This window comes from Trachemys scripta, chromosome 5 (genome assembly GCF_013100865.1).
Source record: "Trachemys scripta elegans isolate TJP31775 chromosome 5, CAS_Tse_1.0, whole genome shotgun sequence".
NCBI lineage: Eukaryota > Metazoa > Chordata > Testudines > Emydidae > Trachemys > Trachemys scripta.
The window spans coordinates 24,935,297-24,954,380 of record NC_048302.1 but is presented as its reverse complement, the minus strand read 5'-3'; the positions used below and the strand labels follow the sequence as shown (position 1 = coordinate 24,954,380).

Below are 19,084 nucleotides of genomic sequence, written 5' to 3'. Positions count from 1 at the left end.
ACAGTGGCCAATACCACGTGCCCCAGAGGGAATGAACAGAACAGGTAATCATCAAGTGATCCATCCCGTTGCCCATTCCCAGCTTCTAGGACTGAGAAGATGCCAAAGAAAACTAAGCAACCACGTTAAAAAGAAAAAGGGAAGTGATGTATCCCTACCTAATTTTGCTACAAGACAACTTGTACAATTAAACTTCCTGTGCACTACGTTGCAACTGTATTCTATCATATAGCAAAAAGCCAGGGAAGAATTTATACTGCACTACCCTTTTGCAGTAACACACTGGCTCTCTGATGATTTGTTGTTTTTTTAAGCTCCCCCATAAGTTCTTGCCTCTACTTTTGGAGCATGAGGAAAAAGGGAGAAATCTCAAGTCTTACTGACAAAACCCAAAGTTTATGTTAGATGCATGTAACGGCTTGAGAATAGATTCACCTGTAACTGAGTCTGCATTTCTGCAAATGTATTTCCAACCACAAAACTTGAACTTAAGTTCCAGACAAAGAACAGAAATGCATATTAGAAACTTAAATACCATATATGTTTTTACTGGAATTGCCTTTTTATATGAAAGCGTTTGGAAATGCTTGGAGTTGAATATTTTCTGGCATATAGTTACAATAGGTTAAAGAACATCCTTACCTGTTTGGGTATCTGCCCAAAGTTATTAATGAATCCTATGGTAGCTGTCTCTTTTAATGGGTCATTTATGTTGTAGATATCCACTTGCCCCTCATAAAAGAGATGATGGAAGACATTTACAGCTTCTACTGCAGCAGGGCCTTGCTGTTTATAACCAAAGATTAAGTCAATCCACTCATGCAGATGTGCGCTCACAAAATCACATTCCAAAGCCTGTAATTCAAAATGTATGCATTAAACTGAGCAGATAGTCACTGAGTCTATTATCTGACTGTGATGGATGAAATTACACAAAGTTTTTGATATGTTTAAAGGAAAAGCAGTATAGTAGCACCTTATTAGCTGCTTCAACCAATATGGATACCAAGAGCAAATGGAGGACCATTGGTTCTTTAGTCCATCAGCATAACAGGGTACCTCCCCAAGATGCACATCGAATAGAAAAGTGATTACAAAGGATGCATTGAGCTCCCTAGACTGGTATTTAAGTCCAAATAAACTTTCTGTGCTTTTTACATTATTAAAATGTTTATTACCTCCCGATGAACTCTAATAAATTCACGAGGATCTCCCTTTGCCCATGGGGGAAGTATCACATCTCCAAGCTTAGTACCATTCTGTTTGCAACCTACAAAATAAATTGAAGTTTTAAAAGCAAAAAAAGACAGTGATGCATCTCAATACGAGAAGAAACAAAAATCATATTATAGGTACAATGGCACATGCTTTATCTAGTTAGTGCTTCAAGAAATTTCTCAGCATTTTTTTTTACTGTTGTTTCTCTAGCCCCTTAGAAGCCCGAAAGGTGTCACCCTACTAAAAACATGTTTCTCCATCATGTATATATTTTTTTATATAGGGTTGTTTTGTGAGAGTGCTTGAACTATTTGTAATTTTTTAAAATATAAAATAAAGGCACTTAAAGTTATTTCAGGGAACAGGGTAGAGACACAGAATTATATGTTCCTTGCGTATATCTATATCTATATATAGATATAAATATAGATATATCTATATATAGATATATATAGATATAGATCATTTCAGTTTCCCATCCTTAACAATCCTTTAAAAGTAAGTTTAATAGGTTTTTAGCTATGAGGATTTATTTGATGGTTATCTAACCTTCTGAGAATTTTGAATAATGGTCCAGTTACCTTAATAGTTTTCACTACAGAGAAGCCAAAGTCTTTAGCCCTTCCTAATAAAGAGGTTTGTAGAACTTTAATTTCATCTTGCTATAGCTATATTTTCAATTTAAACAGTTCTTTGCCACAGGGTAGATACTTTGTAAGGAATTATGTCTTTGTAGAATAATGGAAACAGCCCACACAACAGCCTCTTGCAGCCATACCACAACCAGGATCCTTTCTGCATATTTGGCTTGTACTGAATGATGACTTTTTTTTTTTGAAAAACAACTTCAGAAAGCTCTACTCCATCCTTTCAAACACACACACGCACAAGTTTTAAAAATACAAAATGAGAAATATCAGAATATGAAGATAAATTCCTCAGATGGAGTGACATTTTGGATGTTCACTTTAGTAGACTCTTTCAGGTCCCTTTTTTGAAAGTTTTACACTTTTTGAAAGTTTAAACCTGTCTGATTTTAAATAAGGGAGGACTAGCAGGTGTCAAATTACTAATTACTGAATTCAGTGCATTTTCAGTGATTTATATGCCAACAGGCTGTATAATGGAGGAAAATAATCCTGAGACGAAATGGTATAAGAGCAAACAGTAAAAAGGCATCCCACTGGTAGAATCACACCATGATTCATTTTCTCCATATAAGGAAGACATTTTAAACTACCAGAATATATTCATATACTGTGTCCTCTGCTGTAAACCTTGAAGGACTGTTTCTTCAACCTTTATTCACATTGAGAAGTGCTACAAAATCCCACTCTTGAGTTCATGGGATTATGCTTGTAAATACCACTCAATATAAATAAGGCTTGCAGAACTGGACCCTGAATCTTTTACTCACTGAAGTTTCAATTTTGTTGAAAAAACAAATAGAAAAGGGATAGAAATGGGAGTTTCAGAATATAAGCTAGCCTGCGATAAAGGTTAAGAGGAAACTTTCCCTAAAACCATAGGTCTAAACAGGTATAGTAATTGCTATGTTCTTGTGTCTGAATGTGTCAGAGATCCTTGGCTCAAGCTTCTAAACTCTTAGGAAATATTCTGCACCAATGATTTTGATTTTTAAAAGATGTGGATGGTTAGTAATACCTGTTATTGAATTTGCAGCATAGAACTTGGAAAAACTAAAGAGTTAATCTCATAACAAAAAATACGATGCTATGGCAACACTAATATTTATCTCACATCAGTTATTTTATCTTTCAGTGGTGTGATCTGCCAACAGTTCAGTGAAATTTCATTGCAGTTAAATAAATAACAGTGGAAATGATCTATCAAACTTTCAGCTACTTTTCCTTAAAGAACTTCACTCCTAGAAGTCTAAATATCAAAATGGACAAACACATTATACAAACCCGAGGTTATGTCTGTCCTTTAAACACATTTGGCCTGAATACTGAAACACTACTTTAAGACTGGTAGATTATATGGCAGAAAAACAGTCATCAGACATTCTCCTACCAAAGCAGGATTTGCTGAACATATGAGTTCTAATAAAAATGCTTCCCTTGGAAATATAAATTTATTGTTCAATTTAATTTCTAAAATGCAGTTTTATATGAGCTGTTAAAATGAGTATTTGGTGTTTGAGAAAACATCTTAATTCATCTAAAAGAAAAAGTCAAGAGTTACAAACGAACTGTCCAGATTTCCCTATATAATTGCTCATAAACACACAGCATTGGGAAATACATATTCCCATAATCAAAAGATAATTAAGGCTCAGTTCCAGTAAGCCATCTGCCATTTTCTTACCCTGTTACATAAATCTTTGTTACATACATTTTACTGAACTTGTTTTATGTCTGGACCAGTTTTCACATCCATAACATGATGCGATCAGCAGCTTTTGCCTACCTAGATCAAAGTTATTGGAGTTGAGCAGAAACTCCGGGAGGTAAAAAAATTCTGGGATGAGTTCCTTTACATCTGCCATGTTGTGCTTTGATGCTGAATACCAGGCTTCACGCACACTGTGAAACATTCTGTCAGCCAGGTCAAAGTGGCCACCCTGTAGAATGAAATGAGAAGCATCTTTATACCAGAATATTTCTCAGCACAGCAGACTCAGCCAAGGTCTATAAAACTGTAAAGTAAAACCGTTTGGTAACGTTTTATCTCAGTCAAATAAATACAATAATAAAAAAGGAAAAAACCTCTCCTGGAACAAAAGGGTCTAAAACTATGTTTTCTTCTACTGGTTGCTATAATCTTTCTTTGCAATAATGCTAAATATGAAGCATAAAAATATACATCTACAGGATTTTTTGTTTAAAAAAAAAAAAAAAAAAAAGATCTAGCCCTATTCCAAATATTAGTCTTTTTGGTTGAAATGCTGGCCCAAAGAAAATAAATGTTCTTGCCTGATGGTTTCCAGCTAAGAAAATATTTAAAATGTAGCACTGTGAACCCAATTAATTTTCGAGCTGTCAGAAAATTCCAGGCTGTGCTAATGTTTGGTTAATTTGACTCTCAATACTAGACTGACAAACTAGTTTAACAAATTAGTCTTTAAACACTTGAGAACCAAATGAGGGAAACTGATGCATGAGTTCTTTTAACAATAGATGAACAAAGTTGGATTTGAACTATTACTTTATTAAATAAAAAGCGGTTTTCTCTCTGTTGAATTTTCGTGCTGCGTACATTTTTCAAAATGTTCAGACTTCCATCTGAAGGATCATATACATCTGCCCATAAAAATCTCTTTGCTATCCTAAAGAGAATAACAATCACCAAGAAGAAAACAATGCAGCTATAGCACTTCCTTTCTTCTGCCATGCTCAGTGAGAATCGAGTTACCAGATGATTCCCATTTTTAACCATTTTCAAATTTAAACAAGACAGAAAGAGAGAAAAATGAAATCTCACACAATTTACCTGTAACCGTAAGAATATCTGTGTAAAGGGCTCCATTCGGACAAGATACGAGGCCACTATCATGGCAGATGAATAGTGAGTACCATAATGATAAGCTGGAGTTTCCCCTGATAAAGAAAAATTAAAAGTTACGAATGAAGAGGAAATAAAGAGGAAATGTTCATGATAAAATCTGCAGTAAATTAAGAAATTAATAGGTTTAAGAAGTGCTAGACTGTGAGAATAGTATGACCCTGAACACATTAAAAATTGGTATTTGCAGCTTTCATATTTGCGGAACTAAGACTATTTAAACTTTATGATTTGACATTGAAACCACTTACTTAAACTTTGGCAGTAATCCACTAGTCATAATTCAATAGTCTTTTGCCCAGCAACACTGCACATTTAGCAGTTTTATACTCTGAATAATTGAAACATTCCAAGACAGCTACAATTACTTCTTCTAAAGGAGAATTTTTACTTTAGCCTGTTCTATGATGTGGAATTAAAGGCTTAGTGCTCTAATATTTCTCAGAATTGCTGACTACAGATTTTGTAAAAATTTTATTTTATTCATTTGCTGGCAACAACAAGCCATCTGTACAAATGTCTTCACACAATTCTGCTGGATGTTCAGAAATGGAACTCTGCCACCTGCTGGTATTGGACAGTACAGTAACTTTAGAACAACAGATCTCAAATTACTGGTAGTGACCTATTAAATTGCAGTTAAACTAAGGGCTTGGAAAAGCCAACAGGTGTGAAGGAACACAAGGTTTGGATGGAGGCATCTCTGAGAGGAGGATTTATTAATGGGGATTCTCTATATCCTAGTAAAGAGGAGAGGATAGAAGTTGATCAAGTACAGGTAGGAGCTGAAGAGAAACAGTCAAATGAAAGTCCCATTCAATTACATTACAGGAAGGCAAACAGCTAAATATTGACAAATTTTATAAGTGCTTGCATACAAATGCTAGATGTTTAAGTACGAAGATGGGTGAACCTGAGTGCTTGGTATTAAATGAGAATGTCAATATAATAGGAATCACAGAAACTTGGAAGAACAATGATAATCAATGGAGAAGGTAATACCAGGGTACAAAATATATTGGAATAACTATATGAAACAGTCAAATATAGTAAAAGTCTTAAATGAATCAAGCTGTACCACAGAATCTCTATTGTTAGAAATTCCAGGCTTCAATAAGAATATAGCGGTAGGAATATGCTACTGACCACCTGACCAGGATGGTGATGGTGAAATGCTCCAGGAGATTACAGAGGTTACAAAAATAGAAAATTCAATAATAATGGGGGATTTCAACTATCCCCCCATTGACTGGACACACGTCACCTCAGGAAGAAATAAAATAAAATAAAATTTGTAGACACCATTAATGACAGCTTGTTGTAGCAGCTAGTCATGGAACCCACAAGGAGAGAGGCAATTTTTGATTTAGTCCTAAAGTGGTTCATTGGATCTGGCCCAAGAGATGAATATAGCGGAGCCACTCGGCAATAGAGACCATAAGGTAATTAAATTTAACGTCCTGGTAGGTGGGAGAGGGGGTTACCAAAGAAATCCACCACAGTTGCACTGAACTTCAAAAAGGGGAACTACACAAAAATGAGGAAGCAAGTGAAATGGAAATTTTTAGGGACTGTCACAAGAGTGAAATGCCTGCAAGCTACATGGAAACTTTTTAAAAACACCATAATAGAAGCTCAAATTAAATTTATACCCCAAATAAAAAAAATGCCACTATGGCTAAACAACAGAGTAAAAGAGGCAGTTAGAGGCAAAAAGGCATCCTTTAAAAATTGAAAGTCAAATCCTACTGAGGAAAACAGAAAGGAACATAAACTCTGGCAAGTCTAGTGTAAAAGTATAAATAGGCAGGCCAAAAAAGAATTTGAAGAGCAACTAGCAGAAGATTAAAAAAAAAAAAAATTTGCCCTGTTTTGTGAATTCCTTCTGAAGCACCTGGCTCCGCCCACTGCTGGAAGACAATATATGGGGCTAGATGGACCATTGGTCTGACCCAGTAAGACTGTTCTTATGTTCTTGAATCATCAAATTCTTATCATCTGAAAAAAGGGCATAATAGGAAGGGAGTGCAGTATAACAATAATAGTTTGGACACATACACAGATCGTATTTTTAATATTTAAGGGAGTTAGTCCAAAATTGAGAAAAATATCAAATCTAACTCAGTTCTAGGGGGCATTTTGCGTACTTTAAAGGAGTAATATAAGGAGACTGATTGCATTTATTGTCTTCTTCAGATGAATGATCACTTAGTAAATACATGAACTGAGAACTGAATGAATAAGCTGTATAAGATCTATCTATGTAAAGAGATTCATATTTCTTTGCCCTGTTTATTTTATTTCAGCAGTTCTCAAGCTGTGGTCTGTGAAGAGCTGCCTGGTCATATGATAGTGGTTTTTATTTATTTCTAGCTGCTAGACCACATTAAAAACTGCTCAAAATATATTGCTTTCCTAATATTACTTTTTCATGTAAACAACTAGTTCCACAGGGATGCTATGCGATCACAATCAGGAGGGTACGTGGTCCATGAGAGACTCTCTCTATTAACATGCAGTCTGTAGTATGGAAGAGTTTGAAAACTCCTGCTTTATTTATTTATTTTTTGGGCAGCAATTAGGATTTTTTAATGTAGTATTCTGCATCTCCTTGATGGACTGAATTATGTCTCTCCTTTTTGCACTGGCACAGGCAGAAATGCCATACAAACCAAGTCGGGCATTCATCTCTGTGTTGGTGCTGAGCTTGGTGTAGGCACCAAAGGGGGAGGGTGTGTACATTCCCAAGAGCAGGTAAGAACAGATCTGAGGGCTGCCTTCACTTGGGTCATTGTAACTACCAGGGAAGATGGCATAGAAATAACCAAGTTTAGCAGCCTCCCACACCAGTGACACCCGTGTGGGAAGAGTAGATCTCTAAGCCAGGGTATTCCCCAGTGGGGGCCTTGGAGTTGCTTTGTGGCCACGTTTAAAAAGGACACTGGCATAAAGTGGCCACACCACAACCCTTTGTGCCCTCCCACAGGATCTGGTGTGCACATATGCAAAAGGTGTTTAGGATGTTCTTGGAGGAAGAAGACAGGCACACTGACTAACTTAAAATGCGCCCATCTCTGCTCTTCAAGATCTGCATTTGTACAATCACTTACCATTAGGATCTTCCCAATCTTTGTATCGCTTTTTGTACTGTGCTAATCTTTCCTCTGTCTGTGCTCCCATCGGTTTGGCCAGGTTTCTGAATGTCTTGGGATTAGTAAGATCCAGTTCCTTTTAAAATAAACAAATACAGATTCTTAAAAGCACTCTGAACTGGCTGATCAAGGCGAGGAGCCTTATGAGCTATATAGTATTTATCTCTTCCTTGTAGAGCCGCCTATCGTAAGCAGCAGCAATGATTTAGCTCATCTAGTTAGTTATGCTTTTCTAAAGAATTGTTTAGCCTAATTCAAGAAGATATCTTTACTACATTCTAGTAGGGGGGGTGCTTTATGTCTCCCCCGCATCCCTGCAAAAGCTACCCTCAACAGCAGGTCTTCATCACAGCACCTTATGCCCACCCTTAGGTACAAACTGACTGGCCAAAGGTACTGCCCAAACTAACATTAATATCATTTTCCGCTTTTCCAAAACTAGGTTTGTCACTTTCATAAGGTTGGGGCTAAATTTCTTGAGAGACTGCAATGTCTCCCAAACAGGAATGCTTCCGCTATGTCAGGGGTTCTCAACCTTTTTCTTTCTGACTTCTATTTGGGGGGGGGGGGGGGGAAGAGAAGGCAGGGACCAGCTCTGCACAGCAGGGTCTGGGGAGGGAGCTTCTCCTCTACCCCGACTCACCTCAGCAGGCCACCCAGCCTATCTGGACTGTGGGGAGGGGGAGGGCAGCGGAACCAAAATTTATTACAAAGGGGGGGGGGCACGGCGCTCAGTTCAAAAAATCTGAAAACAACTCAGGGTGCAGGCAGGGGGTAGCTAGGGGCTGCATGCAGGCAGCGGGGTAGCTCACGGTGCAGGCAGAGGTAGGTAGGGGCTGCGTGAGGGGAGGGGGGGAGCTCAGGGGGGGGGGGGGGGGTAGCTAGGGGCTGTGCGTGGGAAGGGGACAGCTTAGGGTGCAGGGAGGGTGTAGCTAGGGGCTGTGTGCGGTAGGAGGGTAATACAGGGTGCAGACGGGGTAACTAGGGGCTGCGTGTGGGCAGGGGGGTAGCTCATGGTGCAAGGAGAGGGGTAGCCAGGGACTTTGCCTGGACATGGGGGTAGCGAGGGGCTGTGCGTGGGAAGGGGGCAGCCCAGGGCGCAGGGAGGGGGTAGCTAGGGGCTGTGTGCAGGCAGGGGGGTAGCTCAGGGTGCAGGGAGAGGGCTAGCTAGGGGTTGCGCATGGACGGGGGGTAGCTCAGGGTGCAGGGAGAGGGCTAGCTAGGGGTTGCGCATGGACGGGGGGTAGCTCATGGTGCAGGGAGAGGGGTAACTAGGTGCTGTGCGCAGACGGGGGTAGCTCGAGGTACAGGGAGGGGGTAGCTAGGGGCTGTGTGCTTCAGCCCTGTGGCAGGAGCCGGTGACTGGGGCTTCAGCTGCACAGGGGGTACTGGGGCTCAGGGTCTGAGTTTCAGCTGCAGGGCTTCGCAGACCCCTGGTTGAGAACTGCTGCGCTATGTCACAAAAGCCACTGGGAAACAGTCCAGAGAACTACGGCAGAGATTTACAAGCAACAAATTTATGACACAAAGCAACACTGCGCATGTGTGTCCATGTCAATCACTAGGCCACCATGCAAAAAAACTTCGGCCTTGGTCCTGCAACGAGCTCTTTGTAGACAGTCCTCCTTGTCTGTGCAGAGTTGCATTAACTTCAATGGGACTCTGCACAGTTCAGGGTCACAGGTCTGCGTGGAGCTCATTGTAGGAATGGGTGTAGTAAGAAAGTAAACTGAAATTAAAGATTTGGAAAACTGAATACGTCCCAGCTCCACTGAGGTAATGTGAACCAACTATAGTGTTGGTGCACCTTAAAAATAAACATGTAAAAATATTAATATGACATAGATAAGTTTTCATATTTACCGCCGAATCATAGTCTGCAAGGATCCAGGGGAAGACAGGGTACTGCATGAGATCGTTATAGGATCTGCCAGCCAGAGTGTTCAAGTGCATCAGGTACTGGAAATTACTGATTTCTCCTCTCTTAAAAAGGATAAATATTAGCATTTTAGTTCATTTTAGAATAATCAAACACTTAAATTGGCAGATCTTCACTGTGGTCAGCTCTCTAACAAGGTACAAACTACAGCATAAAAGATTTGTGGAAATACTCTCTGAGATTTACTGCATTGTTTTGTCTCACACGTCTAATGGTGCAAACAGTCTTGTTTCTTTCAAAATACTGCAAAGCAATTTGCTGTGGAGAGAAGTGTTCCAGGGTACTATATTTTTCAACCTGCTGAACATGAGCACATTTTATTCAAATATTTCATTGCATATGTCTATAAATTTTGGCTCTTCCTACAATATAAGCACAGTAGAACTCTCATACTTACCTCCCATCTTTGTGTCACAGATTTCTCTCCCACTAGAGTGCTAAGCAAGCCAGACCTAATAGGAATAAGGATGTGTCAGTATTTTTCTATTTAGCACAATATTGTGGCTGCATCTTTGTAACATGGTACAAAACTTAAAGCATTAGAATTTGAATATCTACATTTTACTCTCTAGTAGAGTACCAATGATTACCACTACTATACCTTAGCAATGTTGTACAACGCCTATCAAATTGACACCCACATAAATCAGTGCACAAATGTTAGCTGACTTCTGAACAAAAGTAATTAAAACATTTAACTATGCATTTCAGTGCAAGGACAAATTAACCTTATAAGACCCACATTATGGACAGTTATTTAATGCTGAAATCTATTTCATGCTGAAATCTATTTCACAGTAAACAAATTAATTTATTAATAATGTTAATTCACATAATATACATAACTTTTGTTGGAAAACAGTGGTGCCAACAGGATTTGTAAGTTAAAGGCAATTGCAGTTAAAGGCAATTGCAGTTAAAGGCAATTTGTAAAATCAAATGTTTTATGTGAATTTCTCTTTTCTTTTTCTCACTAATAACTTCCTGATGATCAGCATTTTTAGACCTAGCATCTCCAATCACTCTTGTTGGTCTGGCTCAAGGCAGTGCAGTTCAGCACGGAAGATACATAGTTCTCCAGAAGATCCAGAACTTTAAACAACATAAGTCTCTATTTAAAAAGACAAGGTGGGTGAGGGAATACCTTTTATTGGACCAACTTCTGTTGGTGAGAGAGACATGCTTTTGAGCTTCCACAGAGCTCTTCTTCAGGTCTGGGAAAGGCACTCAGAGTCACAGCTAAATACAAGCTGGAACAGATTGTTTAGCACAAGACGTTAACATGTAAGAGACCATTCAAAGTGAAGTGGCCAGTTAACACCTTTGCAGTCATAGGACAAAAGAAGGGGGTTAGTGGGTTACAGATGGTTGTAATAAGCCATAAATCCTGTGTCTTTAAGACCACAATTTTTAGTGTCTAGCAAAATTATGAATTTAAGTTCCCAGGTTTGTCTTTTGAAGGTTTGCGCAGGTTTCCTCTGAGGACAAGAGCTGATAGAGTGATCGCTTTATATCTGACCTGTGAAAAGTGCTTATCCTCAAGTGATAGGGTGTTTTTGTCTTATCATTTTTCTGTAAGAGTTCATTCGAGAGTGTAGCGATTGTCTGGTTTCACCTACAGTTGTTATTGGGGTAGTTAGTGCACTGGATGAGGCACACCACATGTTGGGACAGGGAGGGCCCCTGGATATTGAAAGATGGTGTGTGAGTGTGTGTGTGAGTGAGAGAGAGAGAGATCATTGTAGCGGTGGAGATATGTCTGCAGACTTTGCATCTGTTGTTACAGCAGGGTCTGGTGCTGCTTTGAGTTGGTGAGTCCCGGTGTGTAGGGAGCTTGCTTCTGATGAGGAGCTTGGTGAGATATTACTTCACCCACCTTGCCTATCTAATACCCTGGGACCAACACACCCACAGCAAACACTGAAAACAACAGTCTCTTCACTTGATATTCTGAGCAATAGATTTTTAGGAAAAGAACCACATACCCTTGTTCTACACTGGTGTTAGGTCTCTGTCCAGACACAGACTCTGAACTATCAGTTAAAGATGGAACCACAGCCAAAAACCTACATTAGTTAAAAGAATAAAATTAATTACATTTATGTTCCATGTGTACCTTTTATTTAAGAGAATCCAACCACCAAAACTCAGTTCAAGTGGCAACTTGATTCCAAGCAGCCATGTAAATTCTTTAAAAAAAAAAATTAACTACCCGCTCTCGCTCTCCCAATCTCCTATCTGCAAACAAAGTTAGATATTTAAATCTCGTATTTAACACATGAAGCAAGTTTAGCATTTCTGGATATCAATAGCAGACACTAACTTCCTCCCCCTGGTCTCAATTACGTCAAGAGGAATTGTCTCTCTCTACTTTTGATTGGGGTGAACATGATCCAAAACACAGAATTTCCCTTCTTCAAGAGAGGATCTGGAGCTCCGGAAAGATGACCAGGTGGGGAGTTTTTTTCGCTTTTTTCTTGTTTTCAGGCATTCTGAGAAGGATTCTCACCCTTGGTGATGCACCAGTCTATTTCTTATTTGGGGCTCGTGTGTTCCCCTATGCTCTTTAGCCTCTAATATGTAACTGAAGAGATGATACAAGGGATCACCCTCCTCCTACACCAACAAGCAAGGTACCAAGTTAGTCATCCACTTAAATACGGACAGGATTATGGAGCTTTAACCTTTGGATTGGACTGGGATGAGAGAGGGGAGGGAATTATTTGAATTTCTCAAAGAATTCTTGATTGCTGAGGAGATTCTGGCTCTCTGACCTCCAGGTGGTAAAACAAGCTAACTCGGCCCTTGTGGTTATGTCTCCAGAGGCATCCGGCTGTTGTGGGAGGGATGCCACCCAGACTCTGTGCTCCTTTCTCTGGCAGGCCACAGGTTTGTCGGCTGGGAGCAATTGTGCCAGAACTCTCCTTACAGACTTGCCCTTCCACATGCCCCATGTGGCAGCCCCACAACAATCAGAAGACCGAGAAGGGGTTCTGTAGGGGGTCCTGGTCAGCAGATAGCTAGCGGAACATTTTGAAGGATTCTGCTTGCTGCTGCTACAAAATATGCTCTAAAAAAGGGACTGCTGAACAGTTGCTCTGTTTGTGCATCAACAGGTGAAGAATATGACACAAGGGTGATGCAGTATGGACAAGCCACAGGGCCCAACACACAAATCTGAACTGCCTCCTGTATTTGCATTAAAGAGGCACAGTTCAAATGCATTGATTAGGTGAGAGGTCATAACCCAGGAAAAACTAGTAGTCCACTAGTGTGGGAGAGCCATGCTGCCCAACTGCTTTGGCAACTGCAACACAATGTCAAACTAATAAAAATGTTATACCTTAGTTGAATATCTGTTAGTACTGCAAAAAGCTGTGGGTGTGTCTGTGTGGAGAAAGGTAATTCCATTTTGTGGAGAATTCAGATATTTTAAAATTTGATTCATCCTGAATCTGAACAATCCCCCTCCCCAATTTCAAAAACTCCCCGTGAAAGGGAATGGAGCCCTGACTCTGAGGCAGTCCGCCTGACAGGCTGCCCCAGGGCCATGGACCCCAGAAGCAGTGAGGTTCCTGACTCTGTGCCAATACATATGGCACACTGGTCTGGTGCTGCAGACCCTGGAAGCCCCAGCTAAAGAGCTATGTACTCTGGAAGCCTTGGGGTCTCTAGTCAGGTGGGCTGCTGCACAGTGGTAGACTCTGGAAGCTTGGGCTGCTGAGAAGCCATGGACCCTGGAGGCCTGCAGTCCTTGACTCAAACTCTGAAGCAATCCATCTGGCGGGTTGCTGAGGGTCCTGGAAGTCCTGGGGTCCCCAAGTCTGACTCAGCTGAGGTGGCAGATAGGTAGGCAGGGTTCCACTGGACCTTCATCAAAATCAAACCGTTTTGGTGGAAAGTTTCAATTTTGATGAAATGGAAAATTCTGATGAAAAAGTGTTTTGTCAAATTTTTCTAACCATCTCTATTGTCTGCACTAGAACAGAGGTTGAGGTAAGATCGGAGCTAACCACAAACCTTATCTCCAGCATAGATGTGGGTTAACACTTTTAACTTTGACTCAGCTGGTTGAGGTCTACAGGTTTACTCTCTGTCTGAAGAAGGATCTAACGTCAACCTCTTTTCTAGTGTAGACAAACCAACACTCTTTTCCTTTTTCAGACAGCAAGATGTTATAGGCATGAAAGGGTGGGCTCTCATTTTCTCATCCAACTTTGAGCTGCATTCCCTCAGAAACAAATATAAGATGTCTAGATGTCCAGTGGCTTTCCTTTGTTCTTCAGATCTCACTTTTTGTCTGAAATCCACAAGCAAACTTATTTTATCTGTACACACAGCCCTCTTCTCCATGTGCCTGGAACTGTAAAATCTCCTTTTCCCATCCCAAAATTATTTAATTTATACAACATATCCGGGTCACCAGAGAATAATCCAAACGTAAAGATAGTATGTTCAGCCAACACTCAGGGACAAGGAATGTCAGTCATTACAAGTATATCTATACTATGTGCATTACATATAAACAATGCAGAAAACTCATCAAATGTTCCTAAGTATTCCTATTGTGCCCTTCCCTGTGGTATGTGGGTGTCATATACAATACTATATCTATAGACCATGGATTAACTAACTGGTACAGTTTCTCTGTGGTACCTATAGTATGGTGTTTTCAGAGCCGGATATATCCTGCAATTAAATTGATTAAATCTGTAATGTGGTGTAGTCTCCCTTTTCCTGGGGCTTATGCCCATTCTAATATAGCTATCAAAAATAATTTCAAATATGTTTGAAACTTTTTTTTAAAAAACAGTAACACTACTAATCATGCTCAGTTTAAATCACTGTAATTTAACTCATTTTGGAATACCTTTGATAGACTTTATTTCTAACTCCTTTCTGGAAAGCTAGAAGATAGTTCCGTCCATCTCCTGAGAAAACTTCAACAGCAATTGGCTGGAAAGAAAGGACAGAGGAAAAATATAGATATCAAAGGATGTTACAAACAATAGGACTAATGAATTAGCGTGTCACCTCTTAGAATCAGCTGTTGTAGCTCACAAGTGAAATATGTTTGGTGATCTCAGTTTAGCCATAGTGAAAAGTTGACAATGATGACACCAACTAACTTAAAAACTGTCCGAATCAGTGCTGTCAGTCTATGTCCAGAATATTAAAATACACTCGGTCCTCAAGTAAAAAGTATATATGCCAACATTTTCAAACTTGGATGCTAATTTTAGGCAACTCAATCCATATTTTGGGACTCCAAATGTCCTCACTTTCAAGCTGCTGATCACCCCCAGGAATTAATATTATTATTATTTTTTTTAAAGTGACACTTTCAACAAACAACAATGCTGGCTAAATTCTCTCCATTCCCATCCAATCGAAACAAAACAAGAGTTACCTGTAATAGGTATCTCCTTTTATGTACTTCCTTGATATCTTCATATGCAAATATACTGCATGTTCTTTTGAGCTGACTTGGACCTTGCCTTGCTCCTCTAGGTATAATTGGCTCATGCATACTGTAGGTAACCAGAGGAAGAAAGTTAAAAATGACCACCAATGAATATCAAAAACTATTTTTCAACTGTATGGAGTTTGTTAAGCCAGGCAGACTGCAACTATAAATCTTATTATTTTTCAAGTCACCACAGAGGAAAAACTACTATTGTAACTCAGTGAACAAAAGTTTAAAATGATTCTCCAAGGCTTAACTTAATTATCTTTATTCTGAACTACAATTTTCTATGATATTTTATTAGTATAAGTAATAAAACCAAGAATAACAGAGCCAAAATCATGACATCTATGCTCTGAACAAGAAATTAGAGTTAACGGCTAAACAACACATGATTTATACATAATTCTGTGCATATCAATCTACAATTGTGGAAGCAGGTGCAGGTGCACGACCATTCTAAGTCTGATATTATAGAGTTTTGTTCTTCAATCTTTCGCACAATGTTTCTTGTCTATTTACTAAACAAGCTAAACTGACTCTATTAATTCACTCACTTTGGAGGCAGTGTCTCAATATCCCGTATTTCCCTGGTGGCTGTCATCGTAAACCCATCGATCACATAGAAGTGTTCTTTACCAAAGAGAAGGAGTCCCTCACTGGTGTCTAGACCTTGAACTCGGGCACAGCGGTACATGTGCTGAATCTGTAATGAAACCCATAGGATTAGCCAAAGCAGCTTAATTTAGCTCCAGTTCAGTCTGTTGACTTGTTGGAAGTTATGGCTTGTTCTCCCAGACAATATTTTCTTATTTTAAAAGTACAGCAATTCTGTGCTACTTGTTTTATTAGTTAAAATATATGATAAAGACGCATCAGACAAATGAACTAAAAAATGGGCTATAATAAAACTGTGTACAATTCAGAACCAATTATATATACCCATCAATATACATGCAATCATATACTCTTTTCTTTCTATTGTATTCTGTATGCATAAAAGAATAAAAGCAGGGATTCAATAAAAGGAGGAGAATTTAATAGGACATAAGAGTCTGTTACGAATATTACCTAAAACAGTTGTGTTCCATTTGTTTAAAAGATAACCAACAAAATGTAGATTAAAATGGGAGACTATTTTTCTCCATTATCCCACAGAATAAACACCAAACCAAATTGTGGTCATCTGTCAGAAGAACCAGCAGGAATGAAACGATACAGACACTGACAAAGGGTTAATGGAAACACAACAAGGCACTATAACAGACCTTAAAACATGTTTTAATCTGAGATTCAGGCAGTGTATATGAAAACTGAAGACACTTCCAAGCTTAGTTCGATATACAAATTAATTTTAATTCTACCTTGTCTACAAGCCAAGTAGTACTGGACTATGATCTTCAGTTAAGAGGTATTCTAACTACAATAATAGCAATAGCAGGTTACATATGATTGTTGAAGAACTTCAATTATTTCCTGTTTGTTTCCCATATATCTTAAGATGGGTAACACAGACTGGATAGCAGGTGTACTGAAATAGTGTAGATTGGTTTTCTGCAATACTTCAGGCTAATTATCTTAATAGAGTTTTTTTCTCTCTCTCTTAAGAAAGTTGTTCAGTCACATAGTGAGCCAGTCCACTTCACCGGTGAGCGCAGCATTCTCATAACTACCCAATGAGGACTGGACATAATGCTCATGTGCTAACGGAACCTCCTGCTCCAATTAGTTATAATTTTTTTTAAACTTAATTATATTGAACCACCATTACAGTGAGAAATAAGCAACCTGGCAAGTTCCAGCTTGTAAAGTTCAGCCATTTTTGCACTAAATTATTATGCGTATATGCAACTGTCTTTACCGAGCAGAAAGATTTTTTTTTTTAAATTTAATCTAACTAAGAATTGGATAAATAGATTTTGCTTTAATTTTCTTTACAAATGAACCTTTGACATAGGAGGAGGAGTTTTTAAAATATATTTAGAACAAAATATCCTGACAATGGTATTGGTCCTAGATGGCAATGGAGAATTATTAATAATAATGCAGAAAAAGTGGAAGTGTTCAGTAAATATTTCTGTTCCATATTTGGCAAAAAACATGGTATAGTCTCATCCTATGAGAATGACAACCCTCTTTTCCATTCAATTAGTATCTCTGGGGGATGTTAAACAGAAGCTACTAAAATTAGACATTTTAAAATCAGAAGGTCCAGATAACTTGCATCCAAGATTTTTAAAAGAGTTGGCTGAGGAGCTCGCTGGACTGTTCATGTTCATTTTCAGTAAGTCTTGGAGCATGGAACAAGTTCCAGAAGACTGAACGAAGATAATGTGCTTATTTTCAAAAAGGGTAAATGAGATGACCTATGTAAATATCGGCCTGTAAACCTGACATCAATCCCAGGCAAGATAATGGAGCAGCTGATATGGGATTTGATTAATTTAGAATTAAGGGAGGGTAATGTAATTAATGCCATTCAACATGGATTTTAAGAAACAGATCCTGTCCAACTAACCTGATTTTTTTTTTTATGAGATTACAAGTTTGGATGATAAAGGTAACAGTGGTCTGGAGATCGGGGTATTGGTATCAAGAGATGCTCAGTACCTATGAAGAGCAGGTGTCTGATGTCATCACTTGCTCAGTGCTGAGGACACTGCATGCACGGGTACTGAGAGTTGGGCTGAATTTGTAGGTAAAGATGGCTGGGTGGAACTCGATGGTGCCAGTCCCAAGCATCTATGTTTACCCTCTTTGCTAGTAGAAGGTACCGAGGCCCTACTGGTGCTGTGTCTCTCCTTTGTGTTCCAGGACTTTATGGCCCTGCTGGTACTAGAGGAGTTGTCTTTTGACTCAATGGTATTGACTCGAGAGGTCGGGGCTTTGGAGACCATAGATCTCACCGGAGACCTTGACTTTTTCGGAGCTGGCTCCTTTTTCTGGAAGCCTTCCCTGAAGCTTCCTAAGTTTTCTTTTTCTCAAGGGCAGCCTCCACCAAGGTAGAAGGGGCACTGGATGTAGCTGGAGACAGATGTACTGAAGGGAAGAGGAGTCTCCTGACCAGACTCAGGTGGTATCTGAGTTTAATCTCCCTGTCTTTCCTTGTCTTGGACTTGAGGGCCAGGCAGAAGTTGCACTTCTGGGAGACATGGGACTCCCCCAAGCAACAGACACACTTAGAGTGGCCATCACTCACAGGAATAGCCTCTCAGCAGGAGAGGCAACGTTTGAAACCAAGTGAGCCAGGCATGCTCTGCTAGGAAAAGTCTCCCAAGAGGAAAGAGGGGGTAAAACAATCCTCCCACTACTTATCTAACAAACTAACTATAAATATACCAACAACTAATTATAAAAATTACCTCAATCACTATAGAAATATTAGGATAGCCGAGGCACACTCAAAGTTGACGTGCTAGGGCTGCATCTCATGCCCAGGCAGTTGAGAAGGAACTGAGGGCAGTTTGCCCATGCGCCCCCATACAGCCTCGGTACTCAGCATGAGGAGACGTAGGGCACATGTGTGCGCTGAACGAACCCTGGTGACTGAAAATCTCTGATCAAGGGCTTGAGAGGCGGGTGCGCACCTGAAGTCAGACACCCATACAGACATTATGTGAAGAAGAAGCAACATATTTCACATTCAGCACCATCACCCTGTTCAGCAAAGCAAAATCATGCAGCATTCAATACATGAATCATGCAGGACTCAACAATCTACTGTAGACTTAAAGGGAAAAAATTCAAAGTGGTATATGAAATTAGGAGAGAGATGCTTGC

The 19,084-nt window shown here is 39.5% G+C and overlaps 1 protein-coding gene across 5 annotated transcripts in view; it reads right to left on the bottom strand.

Moving 5' to 3' along the window:
• The window catches only part of WDFY3 (WD repeat and FYVE domain containing 3), a 300,207-nt gene that overhangs the window by 18,628 nt on the left and 262,495 nt on the right, over positions 1–19,084 (bottom strand). For all 5 annotated transcript variants that reach the window (XM_034772580.1, XM_034772579.1, XM_034772581.1 and 2 more), the window contains 11 exons: positions 15,862–16,010; positions 15,248–15,368; positions 14,708–14,793; positions 11,823–11,903; positions 10,235–10,289; positions 9,762–9,881; positions 7,857–7,974; positions 4,675–4,781; positions 3,652–3,805; positions 1,179–1,270; positions 643–855 (listed from right to left, as the gene is read on the bottom strand). In XM_034772580.1, the coding sequence (XP_034628471.1) occupies positions 643–855; positions 1,179–1,270; positions 3,652–3,805; positions 4,675–4,781; positions 7,857–7,974; positions 9,762–9,881; positions 10,235–10,289; positions 11,823–11,903; positions 14,708–14,793; positions 15,248–15,368; positions 15,862–16,010 (1,296 nt within the window). The remainder of the gene's footprint in view (positions 1–642; positions 856–1,178; positions 1,271–3,651; positions 3,806–4,674; positions 4,782–7,856; positions 7,975–9,761; positions 9,882–10,234; positions 10,290–11,822; positions 11,904–14,707; positions 14,794–15,247; positions 15,369–15,861; positions 16,011–19,084) is intronic.